This window comes from Dendropsophus ebraccatus, chromosome 12 (assembly GCF_027789765.1).
Source record: "Dendropsophus ebraccatus isolate aDenEbr1 chromosome 12, aDenEbr1.pat, whole genome shotgun sequence".
In the NCBI taxonomy this organism is placed as follows: domain Eukaryota; kingdom Metazoa; phylum Chordata; class Amphibia; order Anura; family Hylidae; genus Dendropsophus; species Dendropsophus ebraccatus.
Window position 1 is genome coordinate 26,747,671 of NC_091465.1, and position 21,080 is coordinate 26,768,750.

The following is a 21,080-nucleotide window of genomic DNA, read 5'->3' on the forward strand; positions in this document are numbered from 1 at the left end:
CTGACTCCCCCAAACCACTTGTACCTTCAGATAGCTGCTTTTAATCCAAGATCTGTCCTGGGGTCCGTTCGGCAGGTGATGCAGTTATTGTCCTAAAAAACAACTTTTAAACTTGCAGCCCGTGCCCAAAGGGAGTATCTGTGCCCTAACTTTGCACCACGCCTCCGTCCCTCCTCCCTACCCTCTTCATCATTAGGAATGCCACTGGAACATTTACTCCTGTCTGAACATTGCACAGCTGCTTAACGATCCAGCTCATGTGCGGGGCTAACACAGCTGATGAATAGGAGGCAATCTGCCTGGGGCATTCCTAATGATGAGAAGGGTGGGGAGGATGGAAAGAGAGGTTGTGCCAGCCTAATGCATACACAATCTAGGCCACGCCCGTAGGGCACAGGGCTGCCAGTTTAAAAGTTGTTTTTTAGGACAATAACTGCATCACCTGCCGAACGGACCTCAGGACAGAGCTTGAATTAAAAGCAGCTATCTGAAGGTACAAGTTATTATTGACTGTATACAGCTGGCTGTTTACATGAAGAAAAAAAAAACTGTTGTGTTTGCATGTACCTGTCACCCATTTAATGTGTATGGGGATCTGCTGACCCCCAGATGCTAGAGAGAAGACGGATTGGGTAGTTGAATTTCAACATGCCCGACCCTTTTGTTCTTTGGGAAATATGCTGCCACGAGAGGTGTCAGGTAACAGGCTGTCTCCTTCGATTAAAAAAAAACATGCACCCTGAGTCGAGTTTTCATATGAATAAGGGGAGGGATTGGGAGTACTGAAGTCCAGTGGGTGGTCCTATCAGTGATTAACCCCCTCATGTCAGCCATATAGCTATAACATTGCAACTGCTGATGCCCCATGCCGCTGTATGTATAATGAATGAATAAACTAACCTGCTGATAGTTTACCTATAGGGCATGGGGTGCTGAGGATGAAGGTAAGTTTCTTATCTTCATACTTAGTGCCTTTTTTTGTAATATTTAGAATTTAATCCCTATGCAAATAGGTTATGGTGCACTGGGAGCGGGGCTACTTCCCCAGTGCACTAATCCACCCTGGCCTGCCTGCTCTGCTGATATTCAGGAGAAGGGGCGGGCCAGCTGGGGCCAGTAGTCCTGCCCCAAGTGCACCAAGGTGAAAAAAAGTTATGGCTCTTAGAAGGCGAGGAGGAGAACACTGCACATACATGCATCAATGTCCTTTGATCACAAAGGGGTTAACAATATTTCCTCTATGACTGTGCAGAAATAGCTGCCAATCACTAAGCAAGTCTGCCTACTGGACTCCTAATCCTAGCCTGGGCAGAGGTTTACCTGAATAAATTACTAGTTTTATTAAATATTTTTCCAAGAAACTATATCATGAATCTGCTCAGCATGACCTGCTCTATGCCTGCAGACTGGTCTGCACATTCAGGTTCACTGTAAAGGGAGTGTATCATTAGAAAAGGAAAGATTGGTAAATAATGTTTTTATGTTAAAAATATTTTTTAAGACTTTTTGGTGACATTTTTTCAAATCTTTCATTTTACTTTTTATAATATAAAATAATCCTGATATCTTGTAGTGTTTATTCTTAACTGAAGCCCCTATTACGCGGGGCAACGGAAAGGAGCATACGAGCGTTGTCAGTGCCCGCTTTCTCCTCATTCCCCACTCGCTGCCGGTGCTATTACACATGTCGGCAACGAATGAGTACAGGGAGAGCTGCGGAGAGCTGCGGAGAGCTGCGGGGGGGCTGCCGGAGTGATGGAGTGAGGTAGCAGATCGCTGCTATATTATTCGTTTATCTTTCAACATGTTAAAAGCAAACGACAGCAGCAATCAGCCGACATCGCTCATGTCGGCTGATTGTTGTCTTCTATTACACAAACCGACCGTAACGGTTGATATCGTCTAAATACAGCCCATAATTGTTTTGTGTAATAGGGCCTTAAAACTAAACTAAGCTGAGACTTACTGTTGTGTCTGTGGTGATAAGAGGAGGATGCTGTAAAGTGATATGTGCAGAATTACAGCATCAAGTGACACCAGTAGCATCAATACAAGACAATAGCAGCTCCCTGTCAAAGGTCACAGAGTACCCTCAGTACTGTTTTACATACATCTCAAGGGGACAGGCTCTGTCTGTTGTCCTCTATGTCCATGGGCCTGGCTGTAAAGCATGTCACTAAACACTGTATAGTGATACTGCAATATAGTAGCCCCCATGTACAATGTACAAAGAGTGAAATTAAAAAAATTACAGTCAGAAAATAGAAGAAGATCTGACTCTAATCTGTAAAATATAGATGATACGTTCCCTTTAAGCTCCTTGCAGCCTTTGTAACATATGCAGAGTATTTGAAGCTCTGTATAAGAAAAATGAGCCCCTAAAAATATATATTAAGGCATTTATCAGTGCAATTTTAACCTATTTATATGAGTACAAAAAGAAATATCCAATGGTGGGAACTGATTTTTATCCCAATATTGTTACTTACTTTTTTTTTTTTTTTTTTTTTTTATAACAATCTTTCTTAAGAATTGATGTCTAAAGACTTACAGTTTTGTCTTCCTCGGGTGAAAAGGCAATGAGAAGAAGACACTTTGCTCCAGGTTGCACAATACCAACCGGATTGAGCAACACAAAAGGACCACTGGTATTTAAAATAGAGAAACGAGGCTTGGAAAATGAGAGGTCAAGGAACATAACAGATGTTATTAACAACTCTAGAACCTTTACAGGCTTTACGCTTTTATCTATTGATAGGTTTGAGATGGCAGCTCTTTTTTAGATCATGCTGCTTCAGTTTACCCTTTGCAGTGATGCATCTTAAAAAGCTCATTCAAAGTCATTGTAAACCCGTGAAAATAAGACGTCAAATTATGTTTCATCTTTCAATATTATGCTCCATACTGAATGCCTGCAATAAGCGCTCACCTAATGATGGAAACACATATCATGGACTCCACTACGACCAATGGCAGCAATGAGTATAATAGAGGTGGAGTACACTGACATTTTGCTGTTTTGATATATTGTATTTTGCAGCGTATAAGACAACTTTTTAACCCTGAAAAAATCTTCTTAGAAGTCGGGGGTCGTCGTATATGCCGGGTATGGTCGCCCCATACGATGGGGGAGCTAAAAAATGGCATCCCCAATGTATGGGGCGACCACTATAAAAAAAAAAAACAGTTAACTCACCTGGGGCCCTTTCCTGGCATCGGCGCGTCTCCTGTCCCGTTCCCGCCTCAGGAGAAGCTTGGAGAAGCTCGGCTGCCGGGAGAGCTTTGGGAGAATGACAGACGCCCAGGAAGTCTACGGGGATCCCAGGCACAGGCAGTGTACGTCACACTGCCTGCGCCAGGAACGGGGGACAGGAGACGCACCGATGCCAGAATTGGGCTCCAGGTGAGTTAACTGTTTGTTTTTTTGTAATTTAGCTGCAGTTAACCCCTGCCTGACCGCAGCGGGACTGCGGTCAGGCAGGGGTTAACATTTTCCAGCATATAAGGCGAACCCCTGACGATCTTAAAAGTCAGGGGTCGTCTTATATGCCCACCCGCCTCATACGCCGGAGAATACGGTAAAATGTAATACCAAAAAGGCAATGTCACTCTATGTACTGTTCAGCTGTGAATAGTCATGCATAGGTTCTAGAACTTAGCGTGTTACCGATCCTTACGTATACAGCATCCTCTTTTGTTGACCCCTATGCTGCTATGTTGTGTGGTTGTTGAAGTGAAAATACCGTACCTTATTTGAATAGCAACACCTGTTACTTTGTTGAACAATAAACTTCATTGTTTAAAGACTTTAAAGGATACTTGCACGGGCTCAGAGGAAATGTTTTGTATAGATACTCTCTTTACTATCCGTTGTCCTGCAATAAATACATGTTAAAGTGAATGCATCACCTTGACAGCCAGCCTTTAACAGCATTTAGAGATATGTTTTTTTTTAGCAAGCCCCTGAGACTGGAGGGAACCCTATTAAGTTCTATGAAAGAGGTTTCTAGGCATGCTCTGCGACCTGTGGTCTGAGCAGTAAACATCACTTATTGTTAATGGTTGTAAGACTGTTATTTATCTACTGGTGCCAACTTTCATTGGTATTCTGTCTGTGATAATAGGGAGACTACTGAAAAATGTTTCACCTCACCCCTGATTCTAGATGCGGACCTTGCTTTGGAGAAGTTGTAAGTTTATAACTGACCACAAAAAGAACAGGACATAATCCAAACACACTCTTCAACCTTGAACCTTGCTCTAACAACTACAGTGTAGACCTATATGGCTAGTGTGGCTTCACATAAAGTGAGGCATCACTTAAAGGGGTAATCGCTTGTATAGGTTATCTCAAAGCCAGAGGTTTTTCGGAAGTCAAAGCATGGGAGTTACGCAATCTGCCTAACTCCCATTGATGCTAATGGGAGTTGTGCAAACTGTGTAGCCCTGCCAGCTACAGTGTTTATCTAGCTTTGAGCATTGCATAAGCAGTGTAGCTCACAGGGCTAAGCCGTCCCTTTAAAGTAAATTAAAGTTACGCACACTTTTTGGTTGTGGTGCTTGCATACAAGCTAAAGGGGGGTGGAAAGCAATCATTACAAAATTGGCTTGATTATGGTGTATCTATATACTGATGTCACCTTCTATTTTAATCCTGCATGTAATGATCAAGGGAAACTTGAAAAAGTGGGTGGGGCTTAGGGAAAAAGGGGGTGGGGACTCCGGTACAGCTCTACAGTAAGGCCCAGTTCACACTAAGCAAATACCACGGAATTCAGGGGCGGAGAGCTCTCCGCTCAAAGAAATGACAAGTCAATTCTTTGAGCGTAAAGGGCAGGAAGTGGACGCGCGTGCGCCCTCCCATTCACTCACTGCAGGACACTAAGCACGGCGGATTTGCTCAGTGTGGACTGGGCCTATGGGACTAAGAGGGACCATGTGCTGCCATACAGTCTCTGTTCCATGTTCAAAATGTTGCCGTTTTTTCAATTAATTTGTTTAAATTTGACTAATTATTGATAATTATTAAGTATTTTAGTCTGCAAATTAATTGTATAACGCAGATTGTAATCATTTCAACCTTGTTAACACAGCAGAAATCCAGAAGAATACAGCAATGACATGCTAACATAAAATGTAATTGAGCCATTCGGAGTTATGCTTGTTGCTTTTAATTTGAAAATCCATTAAACTTGGTAATCTATGGTGGAAGCGCGGCTACACAGATAAATACATCACCCCCTCCGTTTCACTCATAATGAAAAAAAAAAGCCCCATCGCCAGCATAGGGCGATTTATACACTTTTAAAGTGCCTGGCTTGCTAGGAATTTACTCAATGAAGGGTGCCAAAAACGATCAATAAAATGTTGATAGTGATGTTAAATGGAGCTAGTTTGGTCATTTTATAATGAAGTGTATGGAAATGCACAGTCATTAGCTGGTATCTGCCTCATTGAAGTGATTAAATACCTATTGCAACCTCTCCAAAGCTGATGAGATGGCGGCCATTTTCAGAACTGACAATTAAAGGCGGTGCTATTGCAGGACAGTGAAGCTCCAGATACAGGGTGTTGTGAGGGCTGTAGAAACATAAGGAGGACATTATTACAGGTTAGATATTCTAGATACGTGCTATATATGTGTCATATGATCAACTTTCTTATAATTCAAGAACTCACATCACTGCTGATTACGGTGGACTCAAGAACATTTAAATAGTGCTACAAGTTTTGGAATTTTACATGGAGGATCTACGATCGGGATTGTGTTTGCTGGCACACCAACACATTGGATTAAAGGGATTGTCTAACCATGAATACTTATTTCCTATCCAAGCAGTTGGAACCTCCATGATATCAAGAAAAGGATCTCCTGATGGAATAAAGTGGTGGTCACGCACACACAGAGTTGCTCCTTTCAATGTCAATGGGAGCTGCTGGAGATAGTTCCGTATAGTGCTTGGCTTTTTCTGGCTGGTCCCATAGACAATAAGATTGCAGGGGTCTCTGCGGTTGGACCCCTCCCAGACATACATTTATTACCCACCCTGTGGATTAATGGTTGGGCAACCCCTATAACATGTCATTGTTTTCATGCTGCCTGAACCATCATGGGACTTCCAGCAGCTGGATTCCCTTGTGGTTCCCTACTTTTCAGCTCAAAGTTCATTCTTTTCTAGAATATCCGTTTAATTACTAAAATATTCTCCCCCAAGAATTTTTAAGCGGGGTTGCCCAGCAATCCATTGCAATCCCCCCCCCCCCCGATGGGCATGATTTGGAAAGCCACAACTTTAGCATCTGATGTCCTTCCATTTCCCCATAGGCTGAAATGAAGAATGGTGGAGGAACTATGGACAAGCTGGCATATTTACCCTCCAGCGTGGATTTGCTAGATCAAAAAAGCAGTCGTGCACCGTATGAACCTGAACTATCGGCTTCTGATTCCCGCTGTCTGCCCGCTCCGTGGAAAGGGTGGATACAACCATGAGGACCGCCTGAAAAACTGGGATACAGCCATAGCCATAGGCCGTATCTCAGTTTTCTAGGCGGTCCTCAGGCTGTATCCACCCTCTCCACGGGGCGGGCAGACAACTGGAATCAAAAGCCGATACTTCAGGTTCATCCGAACCCGAACCTCAGCCGGTTCGCTTATTTCTAGTCTGCGGGCGAGATGGCAGATATTCTAGAAGCAGCATATATGTGGATGAGGCCTTAGTGCTAGGCCAATGCACCAAGGTAAACATGGTGGTGGAGTATCCCTATAAGCGTATGTGGACACCTAGAACTACACAACACGTGCTGTATACATCAGCAGAATGGTAAGCCAATCATTACACCATGGCACATCCATGCCACATCTATTTAATCTATAGAATGTATTCTATTAGTGACTATGTTTAGTGACCATGCGCCAAAGATTTGGAAAAGGAGGCCCCACTCTAGCTGGGATTATATAAATGGAGTGGAGATGGTGAAATGTTAGTGCCCTTAGGAGACCATCATTGTGAAACGTGCATCCAGGATACTGCTCTACACTTTGTGGACATGGGTGAACAAATTTAAGATACTTTGTGTAAGACATAATAGCAGCAATGACTGATTTATAGGATGAGAGATGACTATGACTATGATTATGCTTACTGGAGAAGGATCTCATGGTTATATATAAGATAAGCAGTCATGGGTCATAATATGAGGAGTTGTGGCTAATGTATAGTGAAACACATATATATTATTAAGAAATTTTATCATTTTTGGAAACTATGCACATATTTCTTTTTGTGGATAATGTGCTACTGTGGGTCTCCGTATATATATTAGCTATTCAGACACCTACCTCTAGTGTTCGAATGTGGTATTACACTATATTGAAAAGAGCTATATTCTGTTTGGTGGAACTATTAGTCATATTAGTGTATATTAGTGTACACTATTAGTGTGTATTATGCTACATTTACACGGAGCGATAATTCGCCCAATTGATCGTTTAACGATTTTGAAGCAACAATTTGGATTTTATAACGATCAGCATTTAGACGAATAAATCGTTAGAAAAATTGTTAGCAATAATGATTTTTCTTACAAATTTTCTATCGTTTTTAAGATTGCTTAAGCCCATCTTTCACATAGGGTGAATCTTTGAAAGACTGTTTACACAAAGCGATCTGCGAATTTTAAGCGAACGACGATTTGAGAACGTTAAAAGATCAAAATGAACGATTTCTCGCTCGTCGCTTGATCTTTTGCTGTGTTTACACCGAACGATTAGCGCGCAAATGCGATTGTTATTGTGAAATTTCGAACGATTATCGTTCTGTGTAAACGCACCATTAGTCACTTTGCTTAGTCCATTCTTAAGCAGATACAGCTGTTATCTGTGGCTCAAAAAAAAAATAAAAATAGTATAGGTGTCTGCACTTTTGACTTTATCCCTAAAGAGCATTCAGCCGATAATCTGCCTGTGTAATGCTGTGTTTACATGGAACGATTATCATTCGAATTTTCGCAATAACGATCGCATTTGATAATCGTTCCGTGTAAACACAGCAAACAATCAAGCGAAGAGCGAGAAATCGTTCATTTTGATCTTTCAACATATTCTCAAATCGTTGTTTTGTCGTTCGCTAAAAATTTGCAGATCACTTTGTGTAAACAGCTTTTTCAAAGATTCACCCTATGTGAAAGATAGGCTTAAGCGATCTTAAAAACGATCGCAATAACGATTCTTCTTACGAATTTTCTAACGATGTATTCGTCTAAACGCTGATTGTTATAAAAACCAAATTGTTGCTTCAAAATCGTTAAACAATCGATTGAGCGAATTATTGCTTCGTGTAAACGCAGCCTAAAAGTAAGAAAATAAAGCAAATTGGCTGATTTGATCCTTTGTGCGGTGGTAAAATTTATTGTTATCATTCACTCGCTTCATTCAATCGCTTGTGCGGCCCAGACGTGTGATTAGTCGTACCTTGTATATTTATTTTGCAAGCGAGAATTGATCTTGCTGATGTAAAAGGACCCTAAGGTCAATGGATTAAACTGGTAAAATTTACTGCCAGTTATATGACATATACTACAAGTATAGAGTAGTTCTAAAGTGATTTCGTCGTTTAGATTTTCTTTTACGGGTTAGATTCAGATACTGAAACATTTTATATAAAAAGTTTGTACCTGAAATTTAGACTTTCTTCAGCCTTCCTTTTGCTGACATCACAGCTGGCAATGAAGCATGGTATTATATATGTCTGAAACTTTCCCATAAACCTTTGGTAGATGGAAACTCTGGCAGCCGCGTACTCATCAGAGCTGAAATAAAAAGGAGACAAGATCTCAGAAATCAAACATTGATCTTACTGAACTCGTAACTCTCTTCAGAAGTATCAAGTATTTTCTAATCCTACTGCCTGAGGGCTTATAGAAGTTCACCTAAGGCCACTAATACTGATACTGGGAACAGACATATGGCACAGTAATTGTTTTATTTGTAAATTGAGTAGTTATTCTATACCCACAAAGTCTATGTTGTACATGCAAAATGTTTGCAATAACTTTTTAAAGTGGAGTTGTTAACTTAATTTCAAAACCGTATTCGGAATATCATATTAGGGAGTCAATAGCTGAGGGTTCACGACACGATTTATTGGCCAAAGTAGTATCTCTTGCTCTGGTGGACTAATCATGCCAACCTATAACATAGGCAGTCAACTGATTTTATTAAGTATTAACTGTGTAATACTTAATTTTGCCTGTGGTGGTGCTGTGGGAAACATAAACACCTGCAACCTGGTTCCTCCAAAGAATACAGCAGATCACTAAAGGTCATAGCAGTAGTTAGGCGCCCAATCATTCCATCGACAGTTTTTGGGTAGGTTTGGGTGAAAAAGTTGTGGCAAAATTTTGAGCAACCCCTTGTGCAAAAATGTGTGATTTTTTTTTTACGCCAGTAAAAGCATTGATAAATCCCCTACAATGTTCTTAACACTCCCAGGGAGGCAAAAATTGCAATGATATTTCGCCGAACCCTACACAGACGCCAATGACAAATCCCCGAAGCTATCAAAATGCCAAGTAGGCTTAGTATTATAGACGCCATTCTTACTCCACTTTGATATCTTCCATCTTGGGTATCTCCATCCGGGCATGCTCTGCCGACTTTAGGGGCTTCTCCTTTTGTACCTGCTTAGGAGAGGCAAGCTGTTTCCTCTTATCCTTCTTAGATGAAACTTCTCTTTTCTCCTTCTTGCCCTGGAACAGAGTTATGAAGACTGTGAATATATTTACATCATCATCCCGGTATGCTTACACCATCTCAGAATTTTTAAACAGCTATCCTTTCAAACATGTGCAAAGGGACCCCATCTTAATACTACTGCCTTAAAGTGTACCTGTTGTTTTGAAAAACTTTTAACATGTCATAGAAACAGAAACAGTGTTGATCAGTCTGGGTCTGAGTGTTCACACCTGTATTGATTGTGAGAGTGAACAGGAAGAGGACTGCACTGCTGCGTGGTCTGCTTCCGGCTCCATAGACTTACATTAGGACCCCGACTCGCACGGTCCTCTCCCGGCTCGTTCACACGATCGGATATGGGTCTGAACACTCAGACCCAGACCGATCAAAATTTTGACATGTCTCTATGACATGTCAAAAAATTTTTCCGAACAACAGTGACACTTTAATGTAATAAGCCCTGTTGCAGCAGATGGGCTCCATAGACTTTTAAAAGAGCCAATCTCCTAAAACTGTATGGAAATCACAAGAGGCTGGGGAGTGCATAGCCATGAGGTTTACCCCCTTGTTCTAATGATAGGTGGGGGTTTAAACACTGAGACCCTGACCAACCACAACCTTTGACGTAACAAAAGACATAATATACTATACAAACAAGATGATGACTTTGTGTAATACTCTTTTGAGATGACATGGCTTGTCAAGAGGCTAAGCACTTCTTCAACGGCTGTCTTGCATGGACTGAAGGGAGGCTCCATGGAGAGACAGCAATCTCTCCTGATCTGCCCATACACATGAATGCATTTTCCCCCTCCCATTAAAGTCAATGGGAGCAGGATTCTGGGCTGTGAGATGCGCTGTTACATATGCGGAAAATCCATTTTGGCATTGTAAAAGCAACCCAAGCCTCCAAATGAAATCAGAGGCATATGGAGCAACAGTAGGTTCCCACAGAAGTCAACAACTTTGACTCTATACACTTCACATGTTGCACAGAGCCAAAATATGCTTATTTGTATAAGGTCTTTTGCTAAAATGAGCATGCTAGATACTTACATAAAGTGACCTCCTGCTTCCAGACGTCTTTAAAAACATACATGTAATGAATATATTTTCTGCACTTACATTACTCCTGTTAGTTTTAGCCGACACTCAGCACAGATGTGAGGAGGTCTGACATAGATAGTCTGCTAATACACTATACTTGATCCTCGCTGCAGTTCAGTAAGATCAAAGCAATTATTAGAATGCAGTGTAGAGACTGTTTTGACAATTTGGAGACATTCGGCACAAGTCATGATAATTCGTGCTCCCTGGTGGCTGATGGTAATTAATCCCATGTTATTTCCTGCCTCCACAATTACATACTGCTGACACCTCCGCTTCTGAGGCTGCCACCAATTTGTCTTGTTAGTTCTCGGTAGGTATGACAATGTTTTCCAAAGTCACTTGCGTTTGTGAACAGAACTGTAGCTTGTAAATGTCAAAAGTAACTTTCTTTAGGCTACCGCACAAAGACAGCTAAGGAAGCCAACAAGTACAGCGTAGTAAAAGCAAGGCGTGAAAGACTATGAAGGCAATAGATACAATCTGCTTGGTTTTCAGATCAGCATTTAGTGCTTCAGGGTAACTTTATAAGGCCGGGATGGGGAATCTTCGGCCCTCCAGCTGTTAAAAAACTACAATTCCCATCATGTCTGGACAGCCAAAGCTTTAGCTTTACCAGTGCAGAAAAAGAGGCATTGCTACACCTGGCCTCAGTGCCTACATTTAAGTCAACAGATTCCAACAGTTTAAGAAGAATCTAAAATATTGTATTGCCCTCCAAAAGTTATACAAATCACCAATATACTTTTATTACGGGAAATGCACATAAAGTCCTTTTTCCCTGCACTTAGTACTGCATCAAGGCTTCACTTCCTGGATAACATGGTGATGTCACTTCCTAGATAACATGGTGATGTCACTTCCTAGATAACATGGTGATGTCACTTCCTGGATAAAATGGTGATGTCACTTCCTGGATAAAATGGTGATGTCACGACCCGACTCCCAGAGCTGTGCGGGCTGTGGCTGCGGGAGAGGATGATGGCAGGGGGACACTGAGGGACACAGGGCACTGGAGGGACACTGAGCATCCCCCTGCCATCATCCTCTCCAGCAGCCCACACAGCTCTGGGAGTCGGGTCGTGACATCATCATTTTATCCAGGAAGTGACATCACCATTTTATCCAGGAAGTGAAGCCTTAATGCAAGAAATGAAAAGTGGAATCTGATTGGTTGCTAAGGGCAACTGAGCCTGTTTCACTTTACATCATGTTTGATAAATCTCCCCCTTTATGTATATTTTCCGTAGTAAGTGTATATTGGGGATTTGTATAACTTTTGGGGGGCAATACAATACTGTAATAAAACTTTTCGCCGGACTTCTCTTTAAGTCTTATGACATCTACCACCAACTACTGGTTGGATGTTTTCTTGCCATATCCGACTGTTTCTCATCAGGAATATCTAGTGGCTACTCCTTTCCTGTAAAAATAACATGCAAATATGGCTGTGCAGACAATACATGTAAATAAGGGGAAGGGGACATGTACTGGGAATGATTAAGAAACTTATTTAAAGGGGTATTCCGATACACTCTCCCGCTTCTTCAGCTGATGACATTCTGAACCCAGAGCAACAAATCACTGAGGCTGTAGTGGGTTCGGAACATAAGAGTATAAATAGAGGAACAAGGGTGGACCGGATGAACATCTTTGGACTGGATGAGGAGAGTATGATCTATTTTGTTATTTTACAGTAAGTAGCTAACTTCAGTTTGTGTTTTAAATTAATCAGAATACCAATTTAAATAATTTTAGTTATAGAGATAAGACATAATAACTGTCTTCAGAAAGTATACAAACCAAGTTTTCACTCTCCACCTCTGGCTCTGCCTGTTTAGCTAGGAGGGCTCTAGTTTCCATTGCTCGTCGAAGCATTCGTACAGCTTCTTCTCTAATTTCCTGGTCCAAAAGCGTTGGTTTAAAGGATACTTGGATGATGCACCTCTGGGACAGACAAAGTAAAAAAAAATTAGTTATCTAAAGGATCTGTTCATGTAAAAGAATCAATAAAGATCAATAAAAAGGTTGAATGTCATCCAATAGTTTCATACATATGCTTAGTAAAAGTTCAAGAATAGCACAACTACTTAGTTTAGTTATACTGCATTTGTGTGATGGTGACTTATGTTAGATAACAATTACACCAATGCTTCACAACATGTCATGACCAAAACTTCCATGAACAATATTATAACTTTCTACTTCACCTTTCCGGGCAAAACAGTGCCGACTGATGGCGATATGGTGATAGGAGAATCCTCAGGCAACTGGAACTGAAATGACGTAGGCCCAACTGGTGCAATCTCCCCCTTGCCAATCCTTGGTACTTGGTGAGTGAACTCATTAGAACTAGTATGCGAGTTGACAACATATATGGTTGCGGTGGAGGTATCATTTAAAGCCGTTGCTGGGAACTGAACCAAGGAATGAGATAGCTCCAGTGGTGGATGGACTCCGATGGCTTTACAAGAGATCTTTAACTGTCTGAAAACAGAACAAGGAAAATGAAAACACGGTTTACGTTTAGGTATATACAAGCACACAAATGTAACCACATGTATTCTTGTATAAGTACATAGACCTGAGATAGAACCATGATACTAAGGCTTCATGCTGGGTGTATGAGGCTTGTAAGGAGTCAAAGGCATCCCTGTGTGCAGCCATATGGGCCCATAGATTTTATACAGATGTCATAAAATAAAGGGTTATTCCCATCTTATAAAAGGATGGCAATTCAGTGAGAATGAAGGGGTCCCAACACTGATATATTGCTGCATTTCCAATTCTAAGGCCCGTGCACACAGAGCAAAAGAAACAGAAATTTCAAGCGGAGCCAGCACCACGGATGCTACTTGAAATTCTGCCTGTCCAATTGATTCAATGGGATTTCTCATGTGCCTCCACTCTCCGAATTGACTTTAAAGAAATGAATAAATGGGACAGGCAGAATTTCAAGGAGCGTCAGCGGCATGGGCTCCGCTTGAAAGTTCTGCCTCTTTCGATCTGTGTGCAAGGGCCCTTACATTGATGGTCCTGGGCAACAGGAAAGGGGATGTAGCACTGCTCCACTGCTGTGGCCCCTTCATTCTCAGGATTGGTGGGGGTCCCAGAGATCTTAAAATGATACCTTATCATTTACAGGCGTGGAGTGGCCCTTTAAACATCTATATAACTGAATATTGCCAATCATAAAAAAATAAGAATTACTTTTATGGATAGGGAACCTCAAGAACGACAGCGGAGATTACACAACTTTGTATCTTATAAACAAGTATAGACTGTGGTCACTAGTAGAACTCAGTGGACCTGATACGGGTATGCCGTGGGATATTTTGGCATACTGTTCTTCCAATATGTCTATGTATACCATAAATGTAAGATACATGTGAACACCGCTTTACTAAAATTACATACCATTTATAGCCAAGTAATTCTCTAGACTCATCATCAGAAACTCCAAATTATCATGTACTTCTGTGCTGGAAACAAAAGCTGAATGATCTGAATACCTAGCACAGTGAGCTATCAGAAAAAAAAACATTATAGTAACCTTGGTTGTGTCAAATTTTAATGGACTTAATAGGAATAGAAAAGGAAATAACAATACTGCACAAAGTGAATGTATGCAATTGTGCAGAATGCTGCAGGTCATAGAAAAAGGTCACAAAACAACCAGGAAAACATGAATAACACCTTGTAAATGATGGTAATATCATTTACGGATATGAATTTCCAATTAACAATAATGTCTGCAATTCTCTTTTACAACAATATCCTAACAGCACCATTTCCACTTACCTATTAATAGACGATTTGCAAATGAGGTCAAAATTATATTCTATGGCTTTCGGTGCCTTCAGTATTATATCCAGCGTAATTGTTTCCAAGGGAAGAATGGTTCCAAAGCCGTCATTTGGCTGGATATCGACATACTAAAAATCAAAAGAAAGATCAACCTGACAAATGCAATCTGCTTTATCTGTCAGCCAAATACACCTACTTCTCAATTTTCCACACATACTCATGAAAATGTGCAGAGGGAGATTTATAAGAAAAATAAAATGGTAATTTAACAACAAATCTACATTCATCCAACTTCGTCCTGTTTTGCACTATTGGTGCATATGCTGAAAGGATCTATCAGGCCCTATTGAGTGTATTTTCACTAGGAAACATTTGTTCCACTCTCATCACTACCCATACAGCAGCTACTGTTGTATTAGTACCTATGAAAAATCAGCGAGGAAATATCATCAGGCAGGTGGTATGGTGCAGGCTCAGTAGCTAAGCCCAATCTAAATATACAGCTAGCAACCACCGGCAGCAGCCGGGACCTGAGATAACTCAGTTCCCAGACGTTCAACCCCCTAGATGCTGTGGTCAATAGCTACCCACTCAGTCTTCCACTTAAGGCTGTATTACACACCACAATATTGAGGGGGAATCGAGCGCCGACCTGTCAGTTGAGCGATTGCTTTCCCCTTGTTTGTCGTCCGCTGCCTGTGATATGCACCCAATAATACCTTTTGTAATGAAAGTAAAAGTGAGGGCCCTATTCCACCGGACGATTAGCGTTTGCATAATCGTTAACGATTAACGATCTCAAACGACCGCTATTGCGAAAGACCTGAAAACGATCACTCATTTCCATGGAACGATAATAGTTACTTATGATCGTAATTGCGAGTTTTTTCTTCGCTATTTATTCGCTATTGCGTTTGTATCTATTGCGAACGACAGAACGACGTCTTATTCAATGCGAACGTTTTGCGAACGAGCAACGATAAAAATAGGTCCAGGTCTTACAAAGCAATCAACGATTTCTCGTTCGATCGTTAATCGTTAACTGCATTTCAACCGAACGATTATCGTTTAGATTCGAACGATTTAACGATAATCTGAACGGTAATCGTCCGGTGGAATAGGGCCCTAAGAGTATGCATAGCATAGCATACTGTTGGTCTCAAACTTTTTTTCTTTAATAGTAAAACATAAAAAAGTAAATATTTGGAAATCATTGTAATGCTGCAGTAGGTAGGTGCTAAGGGCCCAGGAATATAGGTAACTTTGTGTTTTTGCTTGTTTGTAAAAGCTTCATCTTTCTTTATGATGAATTAACAGAAAGTTCTGGTTCTCGCAGACCTGATCGCATTTGAATCCCGCAGGCTGGATGACACCACATGATGTTGGATGTGAGGAAACGATGCAAAAGATGGCAGGTAGATGCTGAATGAAGACGCCACATGTACTCGCACTCTTTTAATCACAATACAATGTACACATACCTCTGGAATTCCCATAAAACCAAATTCCTGAGGCAGAATGGATTTATTTGATAGCTGAATGGAGGTCTGAACAGCTTCATAGATTGTACAGTGTCCAAAATTCACTTCTTTTGGAGTGATTTCTAAATCTGACGTAGTCACCACCGCGTGAACAGTGAAGCAAACAGGGCGAGTCTGAAAAGAAATTTAGAAAGTTTTGTAAAAATCATGTGTGGGCTGTGTTCAATATAGCTGATGCCAAATGAATGAAGCTTTGCTGAAGTTCCTAGTAGGGTACACAGTGTAACACCAGCACCACATCCCCTTAAATCTCAGGCTGATCATAAGACAGATCACAAAGTGATGACAAAAAAACAGAAGGTGCAACAGCAACCCACAGGTGCAAGGGCTTACCGTATATACTCCTCCCAGTGTTCAGACGACAAACACCTGCTCTGTAGATATTAAAAAGTGAGGATCTTAGCAAACTATTTGATCAAACAGAGTGTACCATGTAACCAACGTTAAGGTGTCCTCAGAGACATGGTCCCTACTCTAGCATTTTCACACTAGCAATGGCCTCTCTTGGGCTGCTGTTTCACCTTTTGTTTTTTTGTCTGTACTTAAGCCACAAGCAGCGAGCAACCTGAGTGTGAACATAGTCATAGATGTGCTGCCAATTTTTTTCTGTTGAATGTAGGGGTGTGGCTACCTCCTTGGCTTGCAATCCACCTATGTCCCAAGGGTGCTGTAAAAAGAGATCATTTGGCTCCTATCTGCCCAGTTGAAGGCTTATTCAGCCCAGGAGAGGCCATTGCTAGTTTGCTAAGATCCTCACTTTTTAATATCTACAGAGCAGGTGTTTATCGTGTGTAAACTGGGAGGAGTATATACGGTAAGCCCTTGCACCTGTGGGTTGCTGTTGCACCTACTGTTTTTTTTTTGTCTGTACTTAAGCCATAAGCAGCATGCAACCTGCCGTGTGAACAGAGTCATAGATGTGCTGCCAATTTTTCCTTTTTTTCAGATCATAAAGTGATAGCACACCCTAGCACTATGCAACTTTAGCCTTAGGGCTTATTCCCACGACCTGTATATTATGGGGGCTACAGGGAAGCCCTGTAATAGAGTGTTTCCCCGGCCGGCATGATGTATCGATATCATGCTGGGAGCTGGTCACTATAGTGCCACAGAGATTCAAACAGTTTCCCCGCTCGCGGCATGATATTGATACATAAAGCTGGGAGCGGGGAAACTGTTTGAATCTCTGTGGCACGGGGATCTCTGTGGGCGGGGAAACACTCCATTATAGGGCTTCCCCGTCCTTAGCCTCCTTAATATACGAGAGTCCTTATGCTGGATTCACAGATAGTATTTTGGTCAGTATTTTCAACCACAACCAGGAGTTGATCTAAAGATTTGTCCATCTAGGGGCCCCATTATACAACATATGGTGGAAACTAATCCCAGCCTGACCATGTTTTTTTTTGCACAGATCCTTCCAGAAGTAAAGTATGGGACCTAATCTCAAGTTACGGTACATGATCTTGTAGAAGCATAACGGTAAATGTTCAGTATGGTAGGATCACTTTTCGGATTCGTCCTTAGCCATTCCTTGGCAGACTATTACTCCATATAACTGTTTATGCTACTGAACATTTTGCCTCCCTGCAGTTCTCTTATACAAGAAGTAAGAGGCTTTTGTCTTCGGGAGTCTCTTATAATAAATAGATAAATATACACATAAACACTATTTCCTATAATTTGTGCGAAATTATTAGATTTGTCTTCTGCACTTCATTATTCTGGCCTGAACTTCTAACAAGAGCCCTTTGCTCACAGTGGGCTCCGTATATCATTACCGCACAAGCTCCTTATTTTCCCTTACATAATATTCAATGCATAAAGTATCCACATTTAAATATTACAAATGCAACGTTAAAGGGCCATCAAACTATTTTGGGCTACTTTTCATGTACTTGGTAAGATAATGAGTTCTATAAGTGATTTTAAAAGACTATCCGGATGATAATCACATTTTTAATCAACTCAGCGGGAACTGAAGCATAAACCATCAACCCAAGGCTCAAACTTTCCAAATTACTTCAAAGTTGGAGAGTTAGTTATTTTCCATAAAATGGGCTATAACCAAAGTCTACAGGGAAATACATGAACAGTATATCATATCACAATATATACTGTCAAGAACCACAATACAGAATTGAGGTCTAAATGTAATTTTGGGGTGGTGGTGGGGTGACTGTAAAGTACAGGGAATTCATCTTCAATACGTTTCAATGCAATGTGTTTTAGGCCAGGTGGTACGTAACTACGTATTCTTTAGCAACCTGTCAAAATGGAATGCCAATGAATACAAGCGTGGACAGGCAAAGGCCCCACTGACTTCAATGGCTTAAAGCTACTAGGGTAATTTCCTGCACATGCTGTATACATGTATGTAAAAGGACTCAAATGCATGTTGTGTATGCACCTGGAATAAAGAGGGTAGTGCAAATAGCAGTGCCGTTCACCTGTTGCGGTCCATTGCAGCCAATGCATTGCCACTCCCCATCTTATGTGCTTGACATCACAGCCTCACATTCCTGCTAACCCAATGAGACCGGACACTGCTGCGGCCACTGACTGTGACTGTGTGGAGTTGTGTCATTACAGGAATCGGGAAAGAGTAGACTAGCAGGAGAAGGGGAGCGGTGGTGCAGGTGGAGTAGGATGGGTGACTGGCAAGTGTTTGGTATGTTTTCACTACCCCTTGCTGTCCAGTAATTTTTTTTTGGTTTGCCCGGAAAACCGCTTTTTAGGCACAATGTGCAGTTAGTAAACTTACCTGATCAACTACTGATATGGTCAACGGGGCCTCCAATACTCCAGTCTCTTTATCAAAATACGCACTGGCATCTTGTGATAGAGAGTGCCTAGAAAACAGAAAGCGTCACAGTCGAAAAATGAGATTGATGAAATTGTTGCCACCTGCTATACAGTTATTTACTCTATATGTAATAGTTAATAGTCATTGTCTTCTAAACAGCATCTAGGTATTTTGTACAATTATAGTAAGGTCTCTTAGGGTGGTGGTAGTGCTTAAAGTAATACTGTCACCATTTCTGTATGAGGACTTCTTTACACAGCTGTAAAGCCTAAATTCTGAAGTGTTCATACCTTACTTTATTATAGAATTATTTATTATAGGTGCTGGGTCCAGCAAATGCTTTATATGGTTGGTGGTTTGTGCCACCTGGGCGGGGCTTCATGTCTGCAGCACCACTTAGCCCCTCCCATATCAGTGCTGTAGGCCCTGCCCCTCTGCAGACGCATGGTGGAGGCTCCCTGCAAGTTAAGGGCTGCATTTCAGCAAATTGAGTTGTGGATATGGTCAGGATCAATAGTTCCTCCGATACTGGGAAATACAGGCAGATGCTTATCCATCACAAAGGGAGGGGTCTGACTGGCACAACATTTATTCTGGAGCAGGAAAAGTAATTTTTTTTTTAGTTTCAATAATGTCATTGGGGCATTGGAAAATCATGATCCTATGAGTGAATCAGTAATGGTCCAGTTGGTGGTTTCCCAAATCATTAATGTAATAGACAGTGACCACATAGGCCTCTTATTCATAAACAGTTGAAACCAGAACCCTCTTCTATTTAGAAGGAGGTTCTCTTGAAGGGGTATTCCAATTCAATCCAACCTCCGAACCCCTGGCAATCTCTGTATTGGCCCCCGCCTTCTGTGTTATGAATAGAGCCATGAGTACGGCACAAGACCGCAGCTCTATTCATTCCTATGAAGGTGCTGAGAGAGCCGAGTAAGCGCTCTTCCGGCTAACTAAGCCTTTCCCGGCAGCTCTATTAATTTTTACGAAGGTGAAGGAAAGAGCCAAGTAAGTGCTCTTCTGGCTTACTTGGCTCTCTCCGGCACCTCCTTAGGAATGAATAGAGCCACACATCATGTGCCGAACGTGTGGCTCTATTCATAACACAGAAGCAGGTGGGCCGATATGGAGATCACCAGGGGGTTCGAAGGTTGGATCCTGTGGATAGGGGAATTTTTCTTGGAATAGGCCTTTGAGTAGACCCCACTGCTAAGTGTTTGGTGACATAGTCTTCCAACACATCATAAAACCTTAATTTGGTAAATTCCTTAAAATGGTTATTTTCCACGAATATTCTCGTCTGTTCCATGAATCCCTTACAGTGAAAGGTCAGTGGCTTTGTTGTTGTTGTCTTATCATGTGTACACTGATGTTAATTTGCTTACTGTGTGTGCTGTTGGCTTACACTCTACTGCATTGCGGATCATCCTGCTACCAAGTGCATGTAATAAATCACTCTGATTTTTCTGGTAAAAATGGACAGGTTTAGTTATGTAGAACATTTAACTTGCATCAATGACTTCTGAAGAATAATGTTTTTGGCTTCAATTATCGTGACACCTGCTTGTACTGATGTACACAAGCAACCTGCATCCAAAGTTAATTAAACTCCCATACGCCAGAAGAACATCTACAAGCTGTTCTCCTTCTTGGGGGCTGTACAGTTATCTCTCCGTCCATATGTCACCTTGACATTGACATTCAGTAATTATGACCCCGAGCCTCTCTAATAATAGGACCTGGACAAGACTCAGGGGCAATAACACAGTCTACCCTGAAGTCATTCGAGACATTGGATTCACTATATATTATCATGTTCAGTCTACTCAAGTGTAATGAGCATTAGACTGAAATCATAAGGGTATCTTTCAATCAATGCTTAATCATAATCTAAAAGGATAGCTAAAAAAAAAAGAATACATAATTTACTATTATAATATAACATTCTATTTTATTGGTTGTGGCAATCAGGCTTTTTAGGGGGGGGCGACATTGGAGTGATAGAGCTGCTGACTGACCCACGCACTCAGTGGCAGGGCCGACATCAGCAGACGGCAAACCTGGGCAAGTGCTGGGGCCCACT

General features: G+C 41.4%; 1 protein-coding gene across 4 annotated transcripts in view; it reads right to left on the minus strand.

Moving 5' to 3' along the window:
• CFAP74 (cilia and flagella associated protein 74) overlaps window positions 1-21,080 on the minus strand; it is a 97,984-nt gene that overhangs the window by 14,346 nt on the left and 62,558 nt on the right. For all 4 annotated transcript variants that reach the window (XM_069947952.1, XM_069947951.1, XM_069947954.1 and 1 more), the window contains 10 exons: window positions 18,953-19,040; window positions 16,129-16,302; window positions 14,642-14,775; window positions 13,051-13,327; window positions 12,644-12,787; window positions 9,602-9,747; window positions 8,674-8,808; window positions 5,471-5,580; window positions 3,820-3,875; window positions 2,552-2,671 (listed from right to left, as the gene is read on the minus strand). In XM_069947952.1, the coding sequence (XP_069804053.1) occupies window positions 2,552-2,671; window positions 3,820-3,875; window positions 5,471-5,580; window positions 8,674-8,808; window positions 9,602-9,747; window positions 12,644-12,787; window positions 13,051-13,327; window positions 14,642-14,775; window positions 16,129-16,302; window positions 18,953-19,040 (1,384 nt within the window). The remainder of the gene's footprint in view (window positions 1-2,551; window positions 2,672-3,819; window positions 3,876-5,470; window positions 5,581-8,673; window positions 8,809-9,601; window positions 9,748-12,643; window positions 12,788-13,050; window positions 13,328-14,641; window positions 14,776-16,128; window positions 16,303-18,952; window positions 19,041-21,080) is intronic.